General features: G+C 33.0%; 1 protein-coding gene across 3 annotated transcripts; it reads left to right on the forward strand.

Moving 5' to 3' along the window:
* Nucleotides 1–3253: 3253 nt before the first annotated feature.
* On the forward strand, nt 3254–9911 carry LOC7475016 (uncharacterized). Of its 3 annotated transcripts, none has more exons than XM_024608734.2 (8): nt 3254–3668; nt 4926–5033; nt 5119–5775; nt 6359–6438; nt 7291–7755; nt 7856–7942; nt 8095–8193; nt 9355–9911. In XM_024608734.2, the coding sequence occupies exons 1-8, from the start codon at nt 3662–3664 to the stop codon at nt 9376–9378; spliced, it is 1527 nt and encodes a 508-aa protein (XP_024464502.2). In that variant the 5' UTR covers nt 3254–3661; the 3' UTR covers nt 9379–9911. The 3 variants fall into 3 exon arrangements, with proteins under 3 accessions (XP_024464502.2, XP_024464501.2, XP_024464503.2); XM_024608733.2 differs by having other exon boundaries at nt 3257–3668; nt 8095–8189; XM_024608735.2 differs by having other exon boundaries at nt 3258–3668; nt 4692–5033; nt 8095–8189.
* Nucleotides 9912–17362: the final 7451 nt, after the last annotated feature.

Here is a 17362-nt window from a genome sequence, read left to right on the forward strand (position 1 = left end):
TCGGTTCTTTATGCCTCCATGATTTTACTTGAGAGGCCTTGAGAGGAAAGTCTTGCTTGCAATTTGGCGGTGATCGGCTTGACTCTCTGGGATGAGCTGCTTGCTCTTCTGCCGTAGAGGTCTGACGGACCAAATGGCTTAACCACTAGCTCATTAAGTTAACCGGATCAACATATTAACTCCAGTTTTTATTTGAGTCAGCTGTTTTGTTTTTTAACCCAAACCATTAAAGGTATTAGTTTAACCTATTAAGCTCGTACAAGTTTCATAGCTATAATTTCAATATCCATGGTTGAAATGAATACACGAGAGAGAAGGGTTCGCTTAGCTCAGCTAAAGATGAATGAATAGGCAGCTATGCCATCAAAGGAGATGTATGGGTGACTCACCCAACCTTTGTCCGAGAAGTTCATTCAACTTCCTCACATGGTAAGACATGTAATATACTCATTAAATACATGAATGTCTCCAGGGTTATTTTTGTCTAATGAGTAACCACCATGATGACCCTATTTATTTTTGCGTTTTAGAAGTGTTTTTGAAAAAACTTAATTTAATTTTAGTTTTTTGTTTTAAATTAATATTTTTTGATGTTTTCATATATTTTGATGTGCTGATGTTAAAAATAATTTTTAAAAAATAAAAAATATTATTTTGATGCATTTTCAAATAAAGAATACTTTAAAAAACAATCATAACTACACTCTCAAAAACCCTTGATGTCTGATGTATACTTAACATCCTCCCATCAATGTTTGAGACATTTATCTCCTAATCGATTTATGAAGTTATTGATGACAAAATGAATAGATAATTCTACCCTTCTCCCCCCACACAACTAGACAAATTTTCATGGCTATAAAAAGGGGCATGGGCTTTAGGGCTAGGGATTTATTAGGCCTGTTGGAGAACACTGCTAGGGATTTTTATTGGTATGAAAAATGTGATATAAATTATTTTTTAAAATATTTTGTATTTAAAAATATGTTAAAATAATATTTTTTTTATTTTAAAAAATTTATATTTAATACCAATGCATTAAAATAATTTTAAAACACTAAAAAAATTTAATTTAAAATAAAAAAAATCAAAATATTTTAAAAACACAATTCAACCTTACTTTCAAACACAAGTATTATCTTATTATTTCACCGCATCACAATTTATAGGGCTCATATTTGTTGTCTTTCCAAGCTCATGGTTATATTTTTACATAGTCATTGAAGAGTATCTAATCTACCAGAGAGAGAGACTAGTTCTGCAAGCGTTTTAGTGAACCTAACTATCATTCAACCACCTCTTCATCATGCGTAAGCATGAAGAACTTAAAACCGTATTCTAAGTTTTGAAATGCTTGTGAGCACATGATATAAAAATATAAAATAGCGTCTCTTTTATATTTACAATGACAGAGAATTTACAAATTTATAAATATGAAACACAAACACCTGTTGATTTTTTATTTTACCTTTTTTTTTTATTAAAACAATGTTATTTTTACTTTATGCACAATAAAAAAATATGGCTGACCTCGGTAACTTCGATCATTCGACCCAACTCGTGACCCGAGACATGGTAGAGGTTGACTCCCGGGCTAGGTTTTAAAAGCATGATACGAAAATAGATATCAAATATGATATGAAAATTCAATGAAATTAAACATGATGGATTAAATTGCCAAAAAACAATCAATCAAGAAGACAACTAAAAAATAAAAGGAATTGCAATCATAAAAATGAGGATGAAGATCAAACTCAACACAAAAAATAATAATCAAATGATTAGGGATGAAAATTGAAAAATAAATTTTAATTAAAAAAGATTAAAATAAAAAAAATAAGAATTAAATTTGATAAGAAAAAACATAAAAAATCAAATGATTAGGGATGAAATTGAAAAACAAAATTTAACTAGAAAAAAAATTAAAAGCAAAATAAATATGAATCAAAAGAATAAGAATTAAATTTGATAAGAAAAAACATAAAAAATCAAATGTTAGTGAATGAAATTGAAAAAAAACTAAATTAATTTTAATAAAATTACAAGATTGAAGACCATTTTTTAATTTTTTAAGGCCAATACACTTTTTGAGATGAAGACGAGCAAAAATAGAGGGGGTTTGTTGTTTGGAGCTTTGTCATGTCCTTGTGGTTGATATGCATCATCCTATCATATAAAGAGTGGCGCGCTGCTTTGGATGCCGTCAATGAAAGAGACCGACGGTTACTAGGAGGTGCTTAGAATGCTAACCAATTTTTTTTATTTATAAAAGATTATAATATTTTTGACCCTACACTGTAGATAATTGAAAAAAAATCTAAAAATAGAAAATACTTTTTTATCTTAGGTAAGAAAAAGCTGACCCCAAAGGTTACGGGGTAATCAAACTCTATAAAAATGTGAAATTTCAAAAAAATTCTTTAGATATTAGTTGTGTTTTTTTTTTCAAATATATACGAGTAATTATATTGTAAAATAAAAATATGAAAATATAAAATTATCTCTGAGTGTTCGTTCACTTATTTGGTTTTTTATGGAAAGCATCAATTATTTTACAAAGAATTACACCGTGCACAATCCACGACACTGATGTCTTTTAATTTTATTTGTAATTATTCAGCATTTCCATGTTTAACCGGCAAAGGCAAGAGGAATGTAGTACTATTTCTCTATTTTCAAAATTCAAAAGAAATTTAAAATTAACTACCTCATCAATTTATAATCACCCAGTAATTTTAAAAGGTGCTTAAGAGTATATTGATAGGTATTTTTTAAAATATTTTTTATTTAAAAATATATTAAAATAATATATATATATATATATATATTTAAAAAAATTATTTTTTACAATAATTTAATAAAAAAAAAATTAATTTTAAACAAATAATTTTTAAAAAAACACTGTTATAAATATATTTCAAAACGTTTATAAAATATTTTTTATTTAAAAATATATTTAAAATATATTTTTAAAAATTATTTTTAATATTAACGTATTAAAATAATTTAAAAATATATAAAAATTTAAATTTATGTAAATAAAAAAATAAAAACAATTAAATTCTTTTTAAAACACTGAAAAGAAAAAACCTATTAACCCACTCTATCCGGCCTACGATTAAAGCACGCCTGGTAAGTAACAGAAGAAAATAGGCAGTGCAGACAGGACAGGACAGGACAGGACAGGACAGGAGACTAGCGTGTTTTTATTTTATTTTATTTTACTTTACTTTACGAAGGTTTGATTTTCTGGGAAATAATAAAAGATTGGGAGAAATAAGAGACTGGGAAAAGGAAGATAAACACGACAATAATTGAATCGAACAAAAAAATATGTAAAAACAAATTTATTTAATTTAATTTTGAACGAAGAATTTAATCAAACGCTACTACAGAGAACAACAATAAATTAGAGGGAAAGAGTCAGCGAATTCAATTCCCTCTTTCTATAAGTCTGCCTTTCCATCTCCTACCAAAGCCACCCTTCTCTTTCTCTCTCAAAAAATATCAAAGAAGAAATTGGAGTTCCACCCAATCGAACCTTACCCATTTTGCATTTTCTCATTTTGTTTGTGTTTTCTAACTTTATTGGTCTAATGGGGTTCTCTTTTTGAGTCAATCAAAGCCACAGGAAGAGAGAATCCCCTGAAATTCAACAACCATGGAAGGTAAAACTAAAATATACCTCTATCTCACTCTCTTTTCCCCAATCTTATGATCATTTCATGCACTTGTTGAATTTTTATTTTTCTTTTTTGTGGGTTATTAGAATTTTTCTTGCATGGACAACAAGGGTTACGTGGGGATCAGCAAGACAAACTAACTGTTAGAATTTCCTTTAAGGATGTTTTTGGTGTTTGAGGAAACTGGAATTGTGTGTGAAATGGGATTTTGATTTTGTCCCAGATGATGGAAACTATGGCTATATGTAGTTGAACTTTTCTTTTTCATTTATGTTCCTATTTTGGCTTGCAAACAAAACATGTCGGCAATTTTTTCAGGTGAAGCAAGATGTTTTTCATTGTTAATTATCACACATCTGAATTTTGTCATTCCAGTAAAAAAAATTCTCGGGAATCTTAAGGTTGGATGCTTGTAATAATGTGTGTTTCGTGTTCCGAATGCTTCTGGGGTTTTGGATGGAACGTATGGCTCTTCAAAGATATTGTGAAATATTAACCTCGGTTTGCTGATTGAGAATTCCTTGAATAATTCTGTGAAATTGGAAAAATTTATATAGAATCCAGCTGGGTTACTCTGTGAACACAGAATGTGAGTGTGAGTTATGATTGTTCCGAATGTAACGTGAGAGTTATCTTGAATCACAATTGTTCTGAAAGTAAACCCGGTTTTGGCTATCTTGTTATGGCTTACATCCATGCAATCAGGTGCTTGCTTTCACTGAACAAACAAAAGCATAGTAAATACCCTTCAAAGTACTCTGAATAGGTCATGAGAAAACAGTGGCATTTTATGTTTGCTTTGTTAGTTAAAGCCACATGCGATCTACTTCCTTTGCTTGGCCAAATCCACTCTAGTCAAACTGGGATTCATCATTCAACATGATTAACCCCATTTATATGACCTTCTCCACAAAATTGTGCATTTAATATCCTTTCTGATGAAATATTGCGAATGTAGATTTCTACAGCTTACTTGAGTAACTAACTCGGTTTTCCTGTGTTAAATAGGTGTTGTCCCTTCCTCAGTTCATACACCATAGCATGATTTCTACAGCTTCTTTATTTTTCTTTTGTACCTGATAATCCCTATCCGTACATCACTGTTTCAACTCAATGGCTTGATTTTCTAGAACAACCCTAGCATCTATAGGGAAACTTATACGTGCCATTTGGTGTCTTTACTCTTTACTTGTATATGTTCATTTTTTATTTTGTCTTGTAAAAAAAATAATCAATGTTCAGAATCAAGTGAAGTGCATTTTGGAGAGAATAGAGTTTCTCCAGAGAAGAATTTGAAAAGGACAGTCAAGACACCAGCCCAGGTTGTCGCTTTGGAGAACTTTTATAATGGTACTATTGCTTCTCTCACAAAATTTATTTAACCCACTGATGTTAGTCATTATGTTCTTGAAGTGATTTTTTTGCTTTTTCACAGAGCACAAATATCCCACAGAGGAAATGAAATCAGAACTTGCAGACCAAATAGGGTTGACAGAAAAGCAAATATCTAGCTGGTTTTGCCACAGAAGGCTAAAAGACAAAAGATTGAGAGATGAAGTATGCACTAATGGACGACAAGATCGATCTAGCGGTATTATTCAGGATCGAGGGAGTGGGTTGAGGCAAGATTCATGTGGCAGTACCAAACAAGGTGATTATAGGAATCTTGATCCAAGGGAAGTTGAGAGCCAGAGACTTTATGGTCGAGATTTTCATCCTGCTGATCTAACCTATGACCGCACGAGTCGCTATACAGGGAATGTTACCGGCATTGATAATATATCTTCAGGAAGTAGCTCATCGTTGCAAGATAAGTTTGTTTGTCAAAGAGAGGATCCTTATGACGCAGAAACCTCAAAGTACCTAGCACAGAATGGAGCTGCCATGCCATTAATTCCCAAGGGTACTGATAGTTTTGGGTATAAACCATCAGGATATTTGAAAGTGAAGGGTGAAATTGAGAATGCTGCTATTACTGCTGTCAAGATGCAATTGGGCAGGCATTATAAGGAGGATGGTCCACCACTAGGTGTTGAATTCCAGCCACTTCCTCCTGGTGCTTTTGCATCCCCAAGTAGAGATCCAGTCAGTGGTAAGTTCTAATAACCTCCTTCCAAGGAATTCCATGCAATTTCTGCAGGCAGAAGGAGATGTCAAATAAATTTTGCTTTTCTAGTTTATATTCTTTTCAAGTTTTCTCTGATTCTCAATGTCTTACTTAGAGGAAGGTGTTGTGATGAGAAAATGGGAATTCTTTTGATTCCATTTGTATGATTTGATGGGTTCAGTTGCAGATAAGATACCTCTTACTTTTTTAAATACAGCGTTACTTACTTCAGTAGCATTTGCATTAAATATAAATTTCTGATGCGTGCTAATTGCCCATTTGTTTCTGTACCTACTTAGACTTGCAATATACATTATACATTCTTCATTGGAAATGGCTTGCCAGGACAATTACGTTTGATGCTGGGTGCTGTAGTTTATCTTTTGGTTTCCTCTTGATACCCACTTTCTGCAACTGCTAGAGGAAGCTTTGAGTCCTCACTTCACTCACATTGTTGGCATATACTTCAGTATAATTTGATAACAATACTCCTTTTTCTTAGTTATAAGTATGTACACTTGAGTCTTGTTCACTTTTATATGCTGTTTCTTGCCAACCATTTTTCCAGGACCAATCTATGTGGGAGATCTTGCTCAGATGTGTTCTCCTGATGTTTCTGGGGTTCGAAAGCAATCCAGTCTTGGCGCTGTGAGTAGATCTTCCAATACATTTTGTTGGCCTTAGAGTCTAGCAACATATTGATATTATGTTATGCACACTCATTTATCACATTAATCATTACAGAAATGAGGGTTAGATTTTTTTACCAGTTGCTTTGTCCAATGTAGTGGGATTGATAGAATGGAGAATTAGTTGAGTTGAGTTATATGGTGCAAACAAAATGGTTGGCAGTCACTTTTGACAGATAAAAGCTAATTAGGCTGCAATTAGTTTTACATATTGAAATCTGGAATAGGTTTCATTTGTAATTTTATGCTGAACTTGATTCTGGAATTGGAGAACTATGACAATTATAGTATGATGGTTGGTATAAATTAGTTTGAGGCTCAAGTTCTGCTGGTCCATGCTGGAAACCTTTATATCCTCCAGCTCTCCATCACTTCCAATGATGTCTGCCATCCCATGTTTATCACCACTGTGACTTTCACTTTACTTTTATTGCCAATATACCACCAATCATGCACCGGCACCACCAGCAATTATGCTCACAACATGTTTCCTTCCTCATTTCGGTATGTTCCAAAGAAAGGTTCAGTTAGACCTGAAAATGTTATGGAACAGGGTATTTTTTTATATGATTCCTCAGACTCCATTCCACCATCTTCCATATCTTGTACTTCAAATGAGTCCCTATATATACTCGGAGTGGTGAAGTTATAATAGTTTTTCTGAAGCTCTGATGAGAGCTCATAGTCACACCTCCATCAGTGCTTTCATGGAATCACATGGTGCTTGAATTGCATCTGAAATGGAATGCTAGTATTTTTCTTACCTCTTTGATACATGATTTCTTATTATACTTGTTTGATACCCTTGCAGAGATATGAAGTATATAGCACCAAGATGAGTTCTCATGATTCATATACAGAGGGAGCAAATTGTAATCCCGAGCCCTCTGATTCTCATGATAGAAAATCTCATCACCATCTAGAACAGAAGCCTACCTATAATGGTTCCAATTCTAATGCTGGTGGGAACTCTGCCATGGATATGCTCGATGATCTTGCTGGTGAAACATCAGCCTATGTAAACAAAAGACATTATAGGATGAGCTCTAAGCATGGTTTTGAGGAGAGAAGATCGGATTCTCTTTCAACCCATCTTGGTCCCAGTGGTAGGAGAGTTAATAGTGAAAAGACAGAAGCTTGGTTGCATGACTGTGATAATGACAATCCTAAGATAGTTCAAAGGAATAATTACACGTCTAAGCATCCGCACTTGATGCGTGGATCTGGAAAATCTCTTGATACAGAGGAGAGAGCACGGTGTACGATCATGGAAAAGGTTCTCTTATGACTTTACATCTTTCTGCTTGTGGTATTGTAGAACAGATCCATGCTAACATATTTAGCTTAATATCAAGTTGTACATTGGGTATATGTAGGAGGACAAACTTCATGGAGAAATGAAAAGAATGAAAGGCTCTCACGACCCAGTTAGAGTAAAGAGGCATCCAACGGATGAAACAACTGTGAGTTTATGATGTGATCACTTATGGGAATATTTTGAATGAATCCTGCATATGTTGTATGCACATTCATCAATATACATCTAAATCACACTTTACTCTTTGTATATGTACATTGATTTTGATACCTCCTCCTTTTTGGCTTAATATTGAAGGTTGCAAAAAGATTCAGAGTTGACTTTCCACAGCAAGAACATGTGGCAAAAGCATCGTTTTCTGAAATACGTCGAAGGACAAATCTGACTAAACGGTTGGTAAACACTTCTATATGCAACAATAATTTTATTTAATCTTTTTTTTTTGTGCACTCTTATTTATGTTCTCAGTGTAGCGTGGTGTGTATATGTTGTGCGTGTTTTTTCAAATTTGATGGACTTCATATCTTTAATGAATCTGCAAATTTCCACAAAAGAGAATTATAAGACAGTATCCATGTCTGATGATACATTTAGCTTAGCAAATTTTTAATTTCCAAAGTAAGTTGTTTTATTTCGATTGAAAGAAATAACTGTGTAGATGGTTAGTGTAGTTTTACATCACTAATTCTACTCTGACACAGTTGTGGTGGTTCGTAATTTTTTTTTGTTTCTCCTTTCAAGTGAACTGGCATGAGTACCTCTAGTTGTCATGATGGCTAGCACAGATAGGAAACTTTCAACCGCTATTTAAAACTATTTCAGGGTCCATGGCCCCGCAAAGCCTTTTTTCTGAAGAGTTGGGTGAAAAGAGAGGAGGGAGAAGTGACAGGCAGATTGCTTTTTAATTATGCATCAATATAGTAGCAATTATCTATCAAGCATATATAGAAGTGCATTAGAATCCAGAGAACATGGCCACGGGCATTGCTTTCACTGAAGTTGTAGGAGCATTGGATGTGCCAATAGACATTGGGAGGTTATATGCATCTGAAACAAATCGATGCTCACAGACTTGTCATGAATACTTGTTTGAATAATTTTTTTGTGAAAAACATTGGTTAAGCTTGTTTTCACGAATAACTTGGCTGGTTGTTAAATAAGATATAAGCCGCCTCTTGTAAGATGCAGAATGTTAACCCTCTGATCGTGAGACTTCACACTGTTCTCCTGTCACATCAAGGCTAATTATGTTCGGTGTGAAGTTCAAAGTTCAGGAAATGCTAGGTGTCCAAGCTTGTAAAGGAGGATGCCGTATGCCCATGTTTGGTCGAGATGCTGACTTGTTAATTGACATTGTTTTCAGTTTTCATAGATATTTGTGTTCCAAACCCTATAAACATGTAGCTCTGTTTCATTTAGATGATTAATTGTCAAAATATTTCTGTGCTTCCTGCACTGCCAACATGGTGTTATTTCCCTTTTTTGAATCTTGTCCTCAAATTTTCAATCAATGCTAAAAATTCTGTTGACATTCTTCATGTTTCGTGTCTACTGCAGGTCTGCCATGGAGAGGCCATCTAGTTTCAGCGAGGATGAAACTCCAGAAACCAGTTCTTCGGCAGAATGAGGAACTGACAAATAATGGATTCAGATGGTATAATGGTTCGTGAGATCACCTCTCAAAAAGACAGCGATTACCCATTCACCTGATGAAGATTGTACAAGGCTGTACAGTTTGAGAGAATGTATTTCTTTTGTTAGTGATGCTCCTTTGCTACGTGGAAAGAAGTTTAGTTCATCGTGGCAGCCAATTGCTTTTGCCCTTGATGTCGTCAAGTGTGTACTTTGTAGTTTGTACAAATTTTGTCCTCGATGTTCAAATTCTTTCTGGAGATATTCTTGATTTCTGATTGTAAATCAGATTAGGCAGGGTCCCTTTAGCAATGGTAGTCCAGACAATGTTGATGACTTCATGCGACAGCACAGCATGCCCGTAGTGTTTTTTGTAAAGGCAAATGATAGCAAGACTGCTATAAAGCTGTTTTCTAGTTTCTATCAATCATGCATGACATGACCCTTTTTTTCCCCTAATGAAATGTGAAACCTCATTGATATCTTGTTTTCTCCTGAACTTGAAAGATAAAATTCACATAACAGAGAAGGTGGGAAAGGAATTCGCTAGCTAGATGTCACCTTTAGGTTGTAGCGAACATTTCATATTAATATTTTGCTCTCCAGTTCTTGCTTTGTTATTTTAGGAGAGGATTCAAATATCAGAGAAAAAGAGTTAAGAATATCATGGAACACGAATATATTATGCTAACTAGGAAAAAATCATTTAAAAGATCACTCGCATAAAAAAATATATTCTGGAAGCTCTATACATCATATTTCCATCTGGAATCTGCACAAAGGACAAGTTTTCTTCTTTCTCAAGCACTTGTAATTAAATGCAAGAACAATGAAATTCATGCATGCATTCCATGACCCTAGCTTCCTCTCCAATCTCCAGCTCTTCTTGACAAACCCCACCTCCATCAATCACCAAATTCTTCAATCCAGCAAGCACCGGATCAATAGTTTTCGCCGAAATGATCCCCGCAAGCTGAACCCTAACCTGTAGCACTTGCACGCTTCATTGCTAGCTGCTGTGTTCTTGTCTCTAACTTTGCAAATTGTAGTTCCTCTTCGTCAAGCTTTCCATTGTGACCTCTAGGGTCATAAGCGCCATCGAATGTAGAGTAATAGCCCCAGTTGCTCGCCCTGTTAAGAACCTCAGCTTCTGCTATGGCAATTTGAAGCTCCTCCATTGTACTAGCTAGTAATTAATCAGTGTCAAAACCTTCAATATATATATATATATTCTCTCCAAAAAGAAGAGCACCACAAAGCAAGAAAGTAGACGGGAAAAGAGAGAGAGAGAGAGAGAGAAAGATACCGTCATATACATGTTCTTGGAACGTGGTGTTACGCTTCCTAATTTGGGAATCGGTGCATGCATCTCTCCTCTTCTACTGTGTTTAGTTAATAAAATAGTATTTTAAATATGTAAATATAACTTCTTTTTTTTATCATATATATTTCAATAAAAAAACTAATTAAAAAATCAATTATGTTAAAGTGAAATAAATAAGTGTTTTATTTTTTTAAAATAATTTTAATGTTATTTTTTTTACATGGCTATATTTAATTGACTTATTTTTTTTGTTGGCTCCACTTTGTTAGTTTTGGCTATTTTAAGAGATATACAGGAATAACACTTATGGAAAAGAAAAGACATTTTAGTATTTTATTTAGCTTTCTCCTTGAAGTATGAAAAACAAGTAAAGAAAAATTAAAATATTACTTTTTTTATTTTTGGTTATCCATTTAGTAGTTCCTTTGAAAATGCTCTTAGTACGAGCCCAAAAATAAAGTTGGAAACGGCGGATTGCTAGCTATATATAGAAATATCAAATTACGATATAAAAATTAAATTAATAAATCACATATAATTAATAGACTCAAATCCAATTCTTATATGACCAAAAAACAAACTAGAAATCAAATTAAATCACATGTATAAATCAAATGGCACATTGGAAATTCATCATGATAGATCTTATAGTATGAATCCTTCGATAAGAACCTAGAAACCAAACTATTTCGGCCATGTTGGTATAATGTATGTGATTAGCACCATTCAGGATTCCTTTGTGAATGTGGAGGGTGCTGTGTTTTCCATTTTTATGCACCATGCATGGTGCCACAAAGAATAGAAAAGGTGTGCTTGTAACACAATTTTGCGCCCTCAGCAGTCAGCACAAAATGGATGCATTATCATTAGGAAACGAAAGGCGTGGTGGACCTTGTCCGAAAAACACGACTCAAAACTCACACTAACATCATCTTGAAACCTAGTGAATGATGCATTGATTCATGGGAGCATGAACGTCAAGGCCCAGCATGTCTTCATGATCTTTTCTGGGCTTCGAGTGTTCCAAAACTGTAAAGGCCATCCAGAAACCTCAAATTGAAACTTAATTAATCCTCTAGTGTCCAAAGTCCATATATATTTTTTCTAATTCTAACTGAAAAAACCATTCATTTCATTCACACTCGCAAGTCTTTCTTGATACAGCAGTATGGTTTAAACCAAGGAGCCGTCTTCGTTTACTTGCTGTCCTCACCATTTCTGCTACGATTATATATATTAGCTATTAAGGTAGGGCTTGCTTACAAAGTTCGTTCATGTTCAAATAGGGTTAAGTGGTTATATTGTTAATTCACCGAAAAAGGTCCTACTTGTGACTTTAATTTCTTGAAAAAATCACACCAACTTCAAGCAAGAAGAGAGAATGGAAATTCTAGCATCAAAATTCTACTGTATCACATCCACCTATTAATGCTAGAATTTCCTTCTTCCCTTTTTTTTTCTTCACATAAAGTTGGTTATCTAAGCCCATATTTGGCTGTTTTTTATTTTTCCAGCAAGGCACGTTGCCTGAACCTGATGATGTTCTGATCCTCTCACGATCATGCCATTGTTAGCACATGATTAAATGTTAGAAATGGTTTAACTTCACCAAAGGAAATCCTCTGAGAAGTAAATTAATCCTTGTTATGGGTCATAGTTCCAGTTGGCCAAAAAGATGAACCTAATCAATGAGAGCCTATACCACACGGTTCCTTGAAAAGATTTTACATCATGCGTGTGCCTGCTTCTCTAGACCAGATAGGCATGCACATTCAATAATTTTGAAGGAGTCCTTATCATTTACAGAAGAAAGTCACTGTATCTATATTTGACCAATTGAGCAATAAAAGAAGAAAGGCTAAAGTGAAAAATATTGTGGATTTCAACTCGGAGAAGCAGTAGGGGTTGTTCTCTCTAAAATTGATGTTATATTATACGTTGACACCTGAACTTTTAAGAGTTGGTTTTAAAGTTTGAGTTCGTATATGAACTTCAGCCTTCGATTTGAGGTTCGACAGGGCACTATTTGGAGCAATGAATGAGGCCAGGGCTTGGTGATGTAAATGCTCTCTGGTTCAACCTCTCATTGAATCTAATAAGAACAATAAGTAACTAATAACACAGAATCTCTCCGTAGAGGAATCACTCCAATTTATGTTTAAAGAAAAGCAATTGCCAAGAACACAAAACTGCCTATATTTTGTTCTGTTCTCCTCTTAAATACCCTCCAGCTAAGGAAATACCATCTAATATGTAATTAAGACCAGATACTAATTTGACTAGGAAACTACCAGCTAACTAGGATAAAATAACTAACAGCTAATAAACTTATAACAGCAAATACTAATTTGACTAGGAAACTAATAGCTAACTAGGATAATAATAACTAACAGCTAATAAGCTTATAACAGCTTTCAAGATTCTTTGTATCCCACACGTCTACTTTGTCCAGTAGACTTCGTGAATTAAAGGGTGCCTTCCTCTGTCTCCTGATTTGAATCACTTGGTCTCTTCGAGTGTTTTACGTGGTTGTTGGGTTCGTGCTGATAAGCACATCATCTCCCACGAAGGTAGGACCAATATGGAGGCAGAAGAAAGAAAGGGGACCAGAAATTTCTCTGACTTGTGTGGCTAATGGCTGCTTTTCTCAAAAGTGCAGCCACTGTCATGTTGGTCCCGATCAACAGGGTTTGGAAAGAGAAAGGGGCTGTAGTTAGGGGCATTATGGACGTATCCGTGGAAGTTCAAGCCACTTTGCACATGCTCTTTAACCAGCAGGGAATGGAATACTTCTTTTTTCTTGTGCTGCTCACATTTGTCAAATTCCAAGTTGAACTGGGTCATCTCTGCATGCTCAACCACTCCATTTTTCACTTTTTTCCAGATAATGTCAGGACACTTGGATCTCTACCTGGAATTTAGTGTAAACATTGTCAGAGTGTTGCTAAAATTTATGCTTCATGTGTTTGATCAAGCCAGATCCTAAATTCTAAGACATTTGTCGCAATATTGTGTTTTCTAGTGGTACATGGGTTTTTTATATTGGATGTTTAGAGATTTTTTTTTTAAAAAAAAACTAGCTTTCCCGTTAATTGATAGTTCGAGGCTAAACTTCCTTTTCAGACAACCTTAGAGTCACTCTTTTTTATATTATATTGATATGATGGTCTATTCAAATTATTAGTTTTAAGATTTAAATGTATAATATTTCAAAATAAATTTCATCTCCTTAACTATAAAATAAAAATAATTCCCTTCAGGCTTCAGGCTTCAGGCTTCAGGCAGGTTCATGATGATTCTCTTATATAAAGTAAAAAATGGCTTACGTTCATTTAAGTAGATTGATGCCACGTGCCTGGGATCAGCTAGTTGATTGGTTTTCAAGACAGGCTTATGTAAGTCAATGGCCGGAGAGAGAAATTGCTTATTAGAGTCTTAATTCTTGTTATTTCGTGCTAGGTTCTTCGTTTGTCATTTATTGTTAGGTCTGTTTGTTAAAGTAGTTTTTTAGAAATTATTTTTTAAATTTTAATATGTCCGTTTATTATTAGAAAAATTAGTGAATGAAAAATATATTTTAGTTAAAGAAAAATTTAGTTTGGTTTTCAAGAAAGTGTTTTTTTTTTATTTTGAACGGAAAATACTTTTCAGAAGTATATCATATTATTTGTTGATTATATCAAATTTGTTCTAAAATAATCGAACCAAACCGAAACCGGTTGGTTTGAACCAGTTCCGGTTCGGTTTCGGTTTTTTTAAAATGGTTTGATTACTTTTTTTTGATAAAAATTAAATTAAATCGAAAATGATCACTCCTAGTAGATAGGTTGCCTTCTAGCAAAAATAAAATAAAATGTATTAATATTAGAGCATGAATGGCCCATCTAGGCTTCGAACGGTGAGGAATTTGGTTTTATCCCTAAATATTGTTTGAATATTGTTTGACATTGTAAAAATATTTTTTGATTATAAAATATCATATTAATGATTTTTTAAATGTTTTTTATAGTTTTGATGCATTAATATTAAGAATAAAAAAATATTATTTTAATATATTTTTAATTCAAAACACTTTTAAAAAAACATGCTCTATTACAATAATACAATGTTAAACACGCTCTAAATTTGTTTTGAAAATAACATAAGGATTATAAATAAAATTCAAAACAATTATTGTCTCGGGACAAAAAAGATAAGGATAATGAAGATAGAGGAAACAAGATAAAAAAAAAAACCAAATCAAACTTATATTTGATAGTAACGTGCAAGAGGAAGTGATTGTTTATGTATTTTGTTTGATTATGGTGGAAAAAGACATAAAAATATATAAAAGATCTATTTTATTTTTAATATATATATTGTTGTCAAACTTACATATTTTTTTAAAAAATAATTAGATATTTTCCTTTTATTTTAGTTTATTTTGAGTGTTGAAATTAATAATATTATAATAACCCTAGTTATAAAATCAGGACTAACTTGACTAGTTGATCCGGAGCCTAGAATGGTCCGAGTATAAGAAAAAATAGAGGAAAGATTGACTTGACTTAACCTAGTTAAAAACACAGGTCAACTCAGGATAAAACAATGGTAAAAAACCCATTGATTTTTTTGGAAACAAAATGGTCAAATCAAAGTTGCTTTGAATTTTTTTTTTAAAAAAAAAAAATTGGGTTAGACAAGTTGACTCTCTTGACCAGTGACTTGAACCTTGTCTCATCTCGACTCCTAAGTCAAGTTTTAAAATTACGATAATATTCATTTTTATTTGTTACGTTGACTCAGATCAACCCTCGTTGACTATTTTTTTTTTGTGACATGGACCATGCTCTAGTCAACCCCTGACTTGACCTCCTGATCCATGATTTAGGCTTTGTCTCTGGTTAACCCCCGAATCAAGTTTTTAAACTTTAATAATAATTATTTTTATTCTATGTTGACTCTCCTAACATATAACTTAGGCCTTACCCCAAGTTGACCTCGTGTTAGGTTTTAAAACTATAATAATAACCATTTTTGTCCTTATATTAACTAAAGTCAACGGTCAACTCCACTCATTACCTGATCTTTGTTCTGGGTTAACCCCCGAATCAGGTTTAAAACTACGACAACAACAACTTTTATTTTTATGTCGACTCAAGTCAACCTGGATCAACCCGACTTGTAACCTAGACCTCAACTAGTGACTTTGTAAAGTTGGCTTAAACTCTTAAACCTGCAGTCGATTAAATTATCGACCCAGGCTCAACCCAAAAGCTTAACATCTTAAAATTTAAATGTTGGATAGTGAAATCAATTAATTTAATTTAATTTTAAAATAAAATTCCTTTAGAAAAAATAAATTTAACAAAGACAAAAGAAAAATCGAGGCAAATCGTGTTATTTTCAAAATGATTAAAAAATCCCATAGAAAGTGAAGAAAAAATAACAAAATATTAGAGGATGAAAAAAAAAGAGCAAAGAAACTCGTGTTAACTTCGTAAATCAATGTTAATATCTTAAACTCACAACCGTTAAATTCAAGACTCATACTCAACTAAGAAGCTAAACAGTTGATTAGTTAAATGTTAAAGGATGAAATAATATAAAAAATAAATTTAGAAAAATCTTGCAAGGAAAAAAATACAATAATAATAAAAAAATAAATTTGATAGGAAAAAACTCAAGAATGATGAAATTGAAAAAACCATATAAAATAAAATAAATAGTAATAAAAAGAATGAGAACCAAATATGATAGATGAAAATATCTATTGGGGGTGAAACTGAAAAAAATCATTAACTTCATAAATTATTATAAATAAACAAAACTACAATAAATAGAACAATGATGAAATTTTGAGGACAACAAACTTCAAGGGTTAATTTGAATTTTTTCAAGATTAGCATGAAAATCGAGTAGGGGAGAGGAATTGATAATAGTTATGTCATATGTGCTGCCTGTACGTGGAAGAGACGTTGAGAAACTTCAATCGCCACCCTATAAGCAAGGTTTTGAGCATAAGATGACATCACACGCGTTGTCCAAACCCGCTAGATACTTTTCACATGCATCTAGATCTTTTTTTGTTTATTTATAAAATTATCATGCTGCTCGTAACGATACCAAACAACTATCAAATAACTAAATGTAAAAGACAAATTAGAGGCAAAGGTTTTTACATTCCAAGAGTAATGTTGTAATTTAATTGTTTAAAAATTAAATCAAAGACTAAAAAACCCTTGATCAAAATTTAATATGTGTTTTGATGTAAAGGATGATAAAATAATTATATATTGTGTAAATAAAAATGCAAAAAAAAATCTAACCTCGTTCTTTCGTGTAATAACTAATGGGTACTACACAAAATGCCTCCCAGGCCTTAAAACAAAGCCAACTAATTTTGCCAATCAAGGGCAAAATCATAGTTTCATCGTGTAATACATACAGCAAAATACTAATCTCTTTTAACTTTTGTTATAATTAGTTAAAAAGAAAAAAAATTACAATTGCCGATGGGAAAATCTAGGTAAAAAACCAGTGAGGATTAATCAACATCCACTTTTCTGGTAAAGTAGAAGTAGACTAGTAGTTAATTAGCATTAATCGCAGTGAAAAACGGATAAAAAA

This window comes from Populus trichocarpa, chromosome 9 (assembly GCF_000002775.5).
Source record: "Populus trichocarpa isolate Nisqually-1 chromosome 9, P.trichocarpa_v4.1, whole genome shotgun sequence".
In the NCBI taxonomy this organism is placed as follows: Eukaryota; Viridiplantae; Streptophyta; class Magnoliopsida; order Malpighiales; family Salicaceae; genus Populus; species Populus trichocarpa.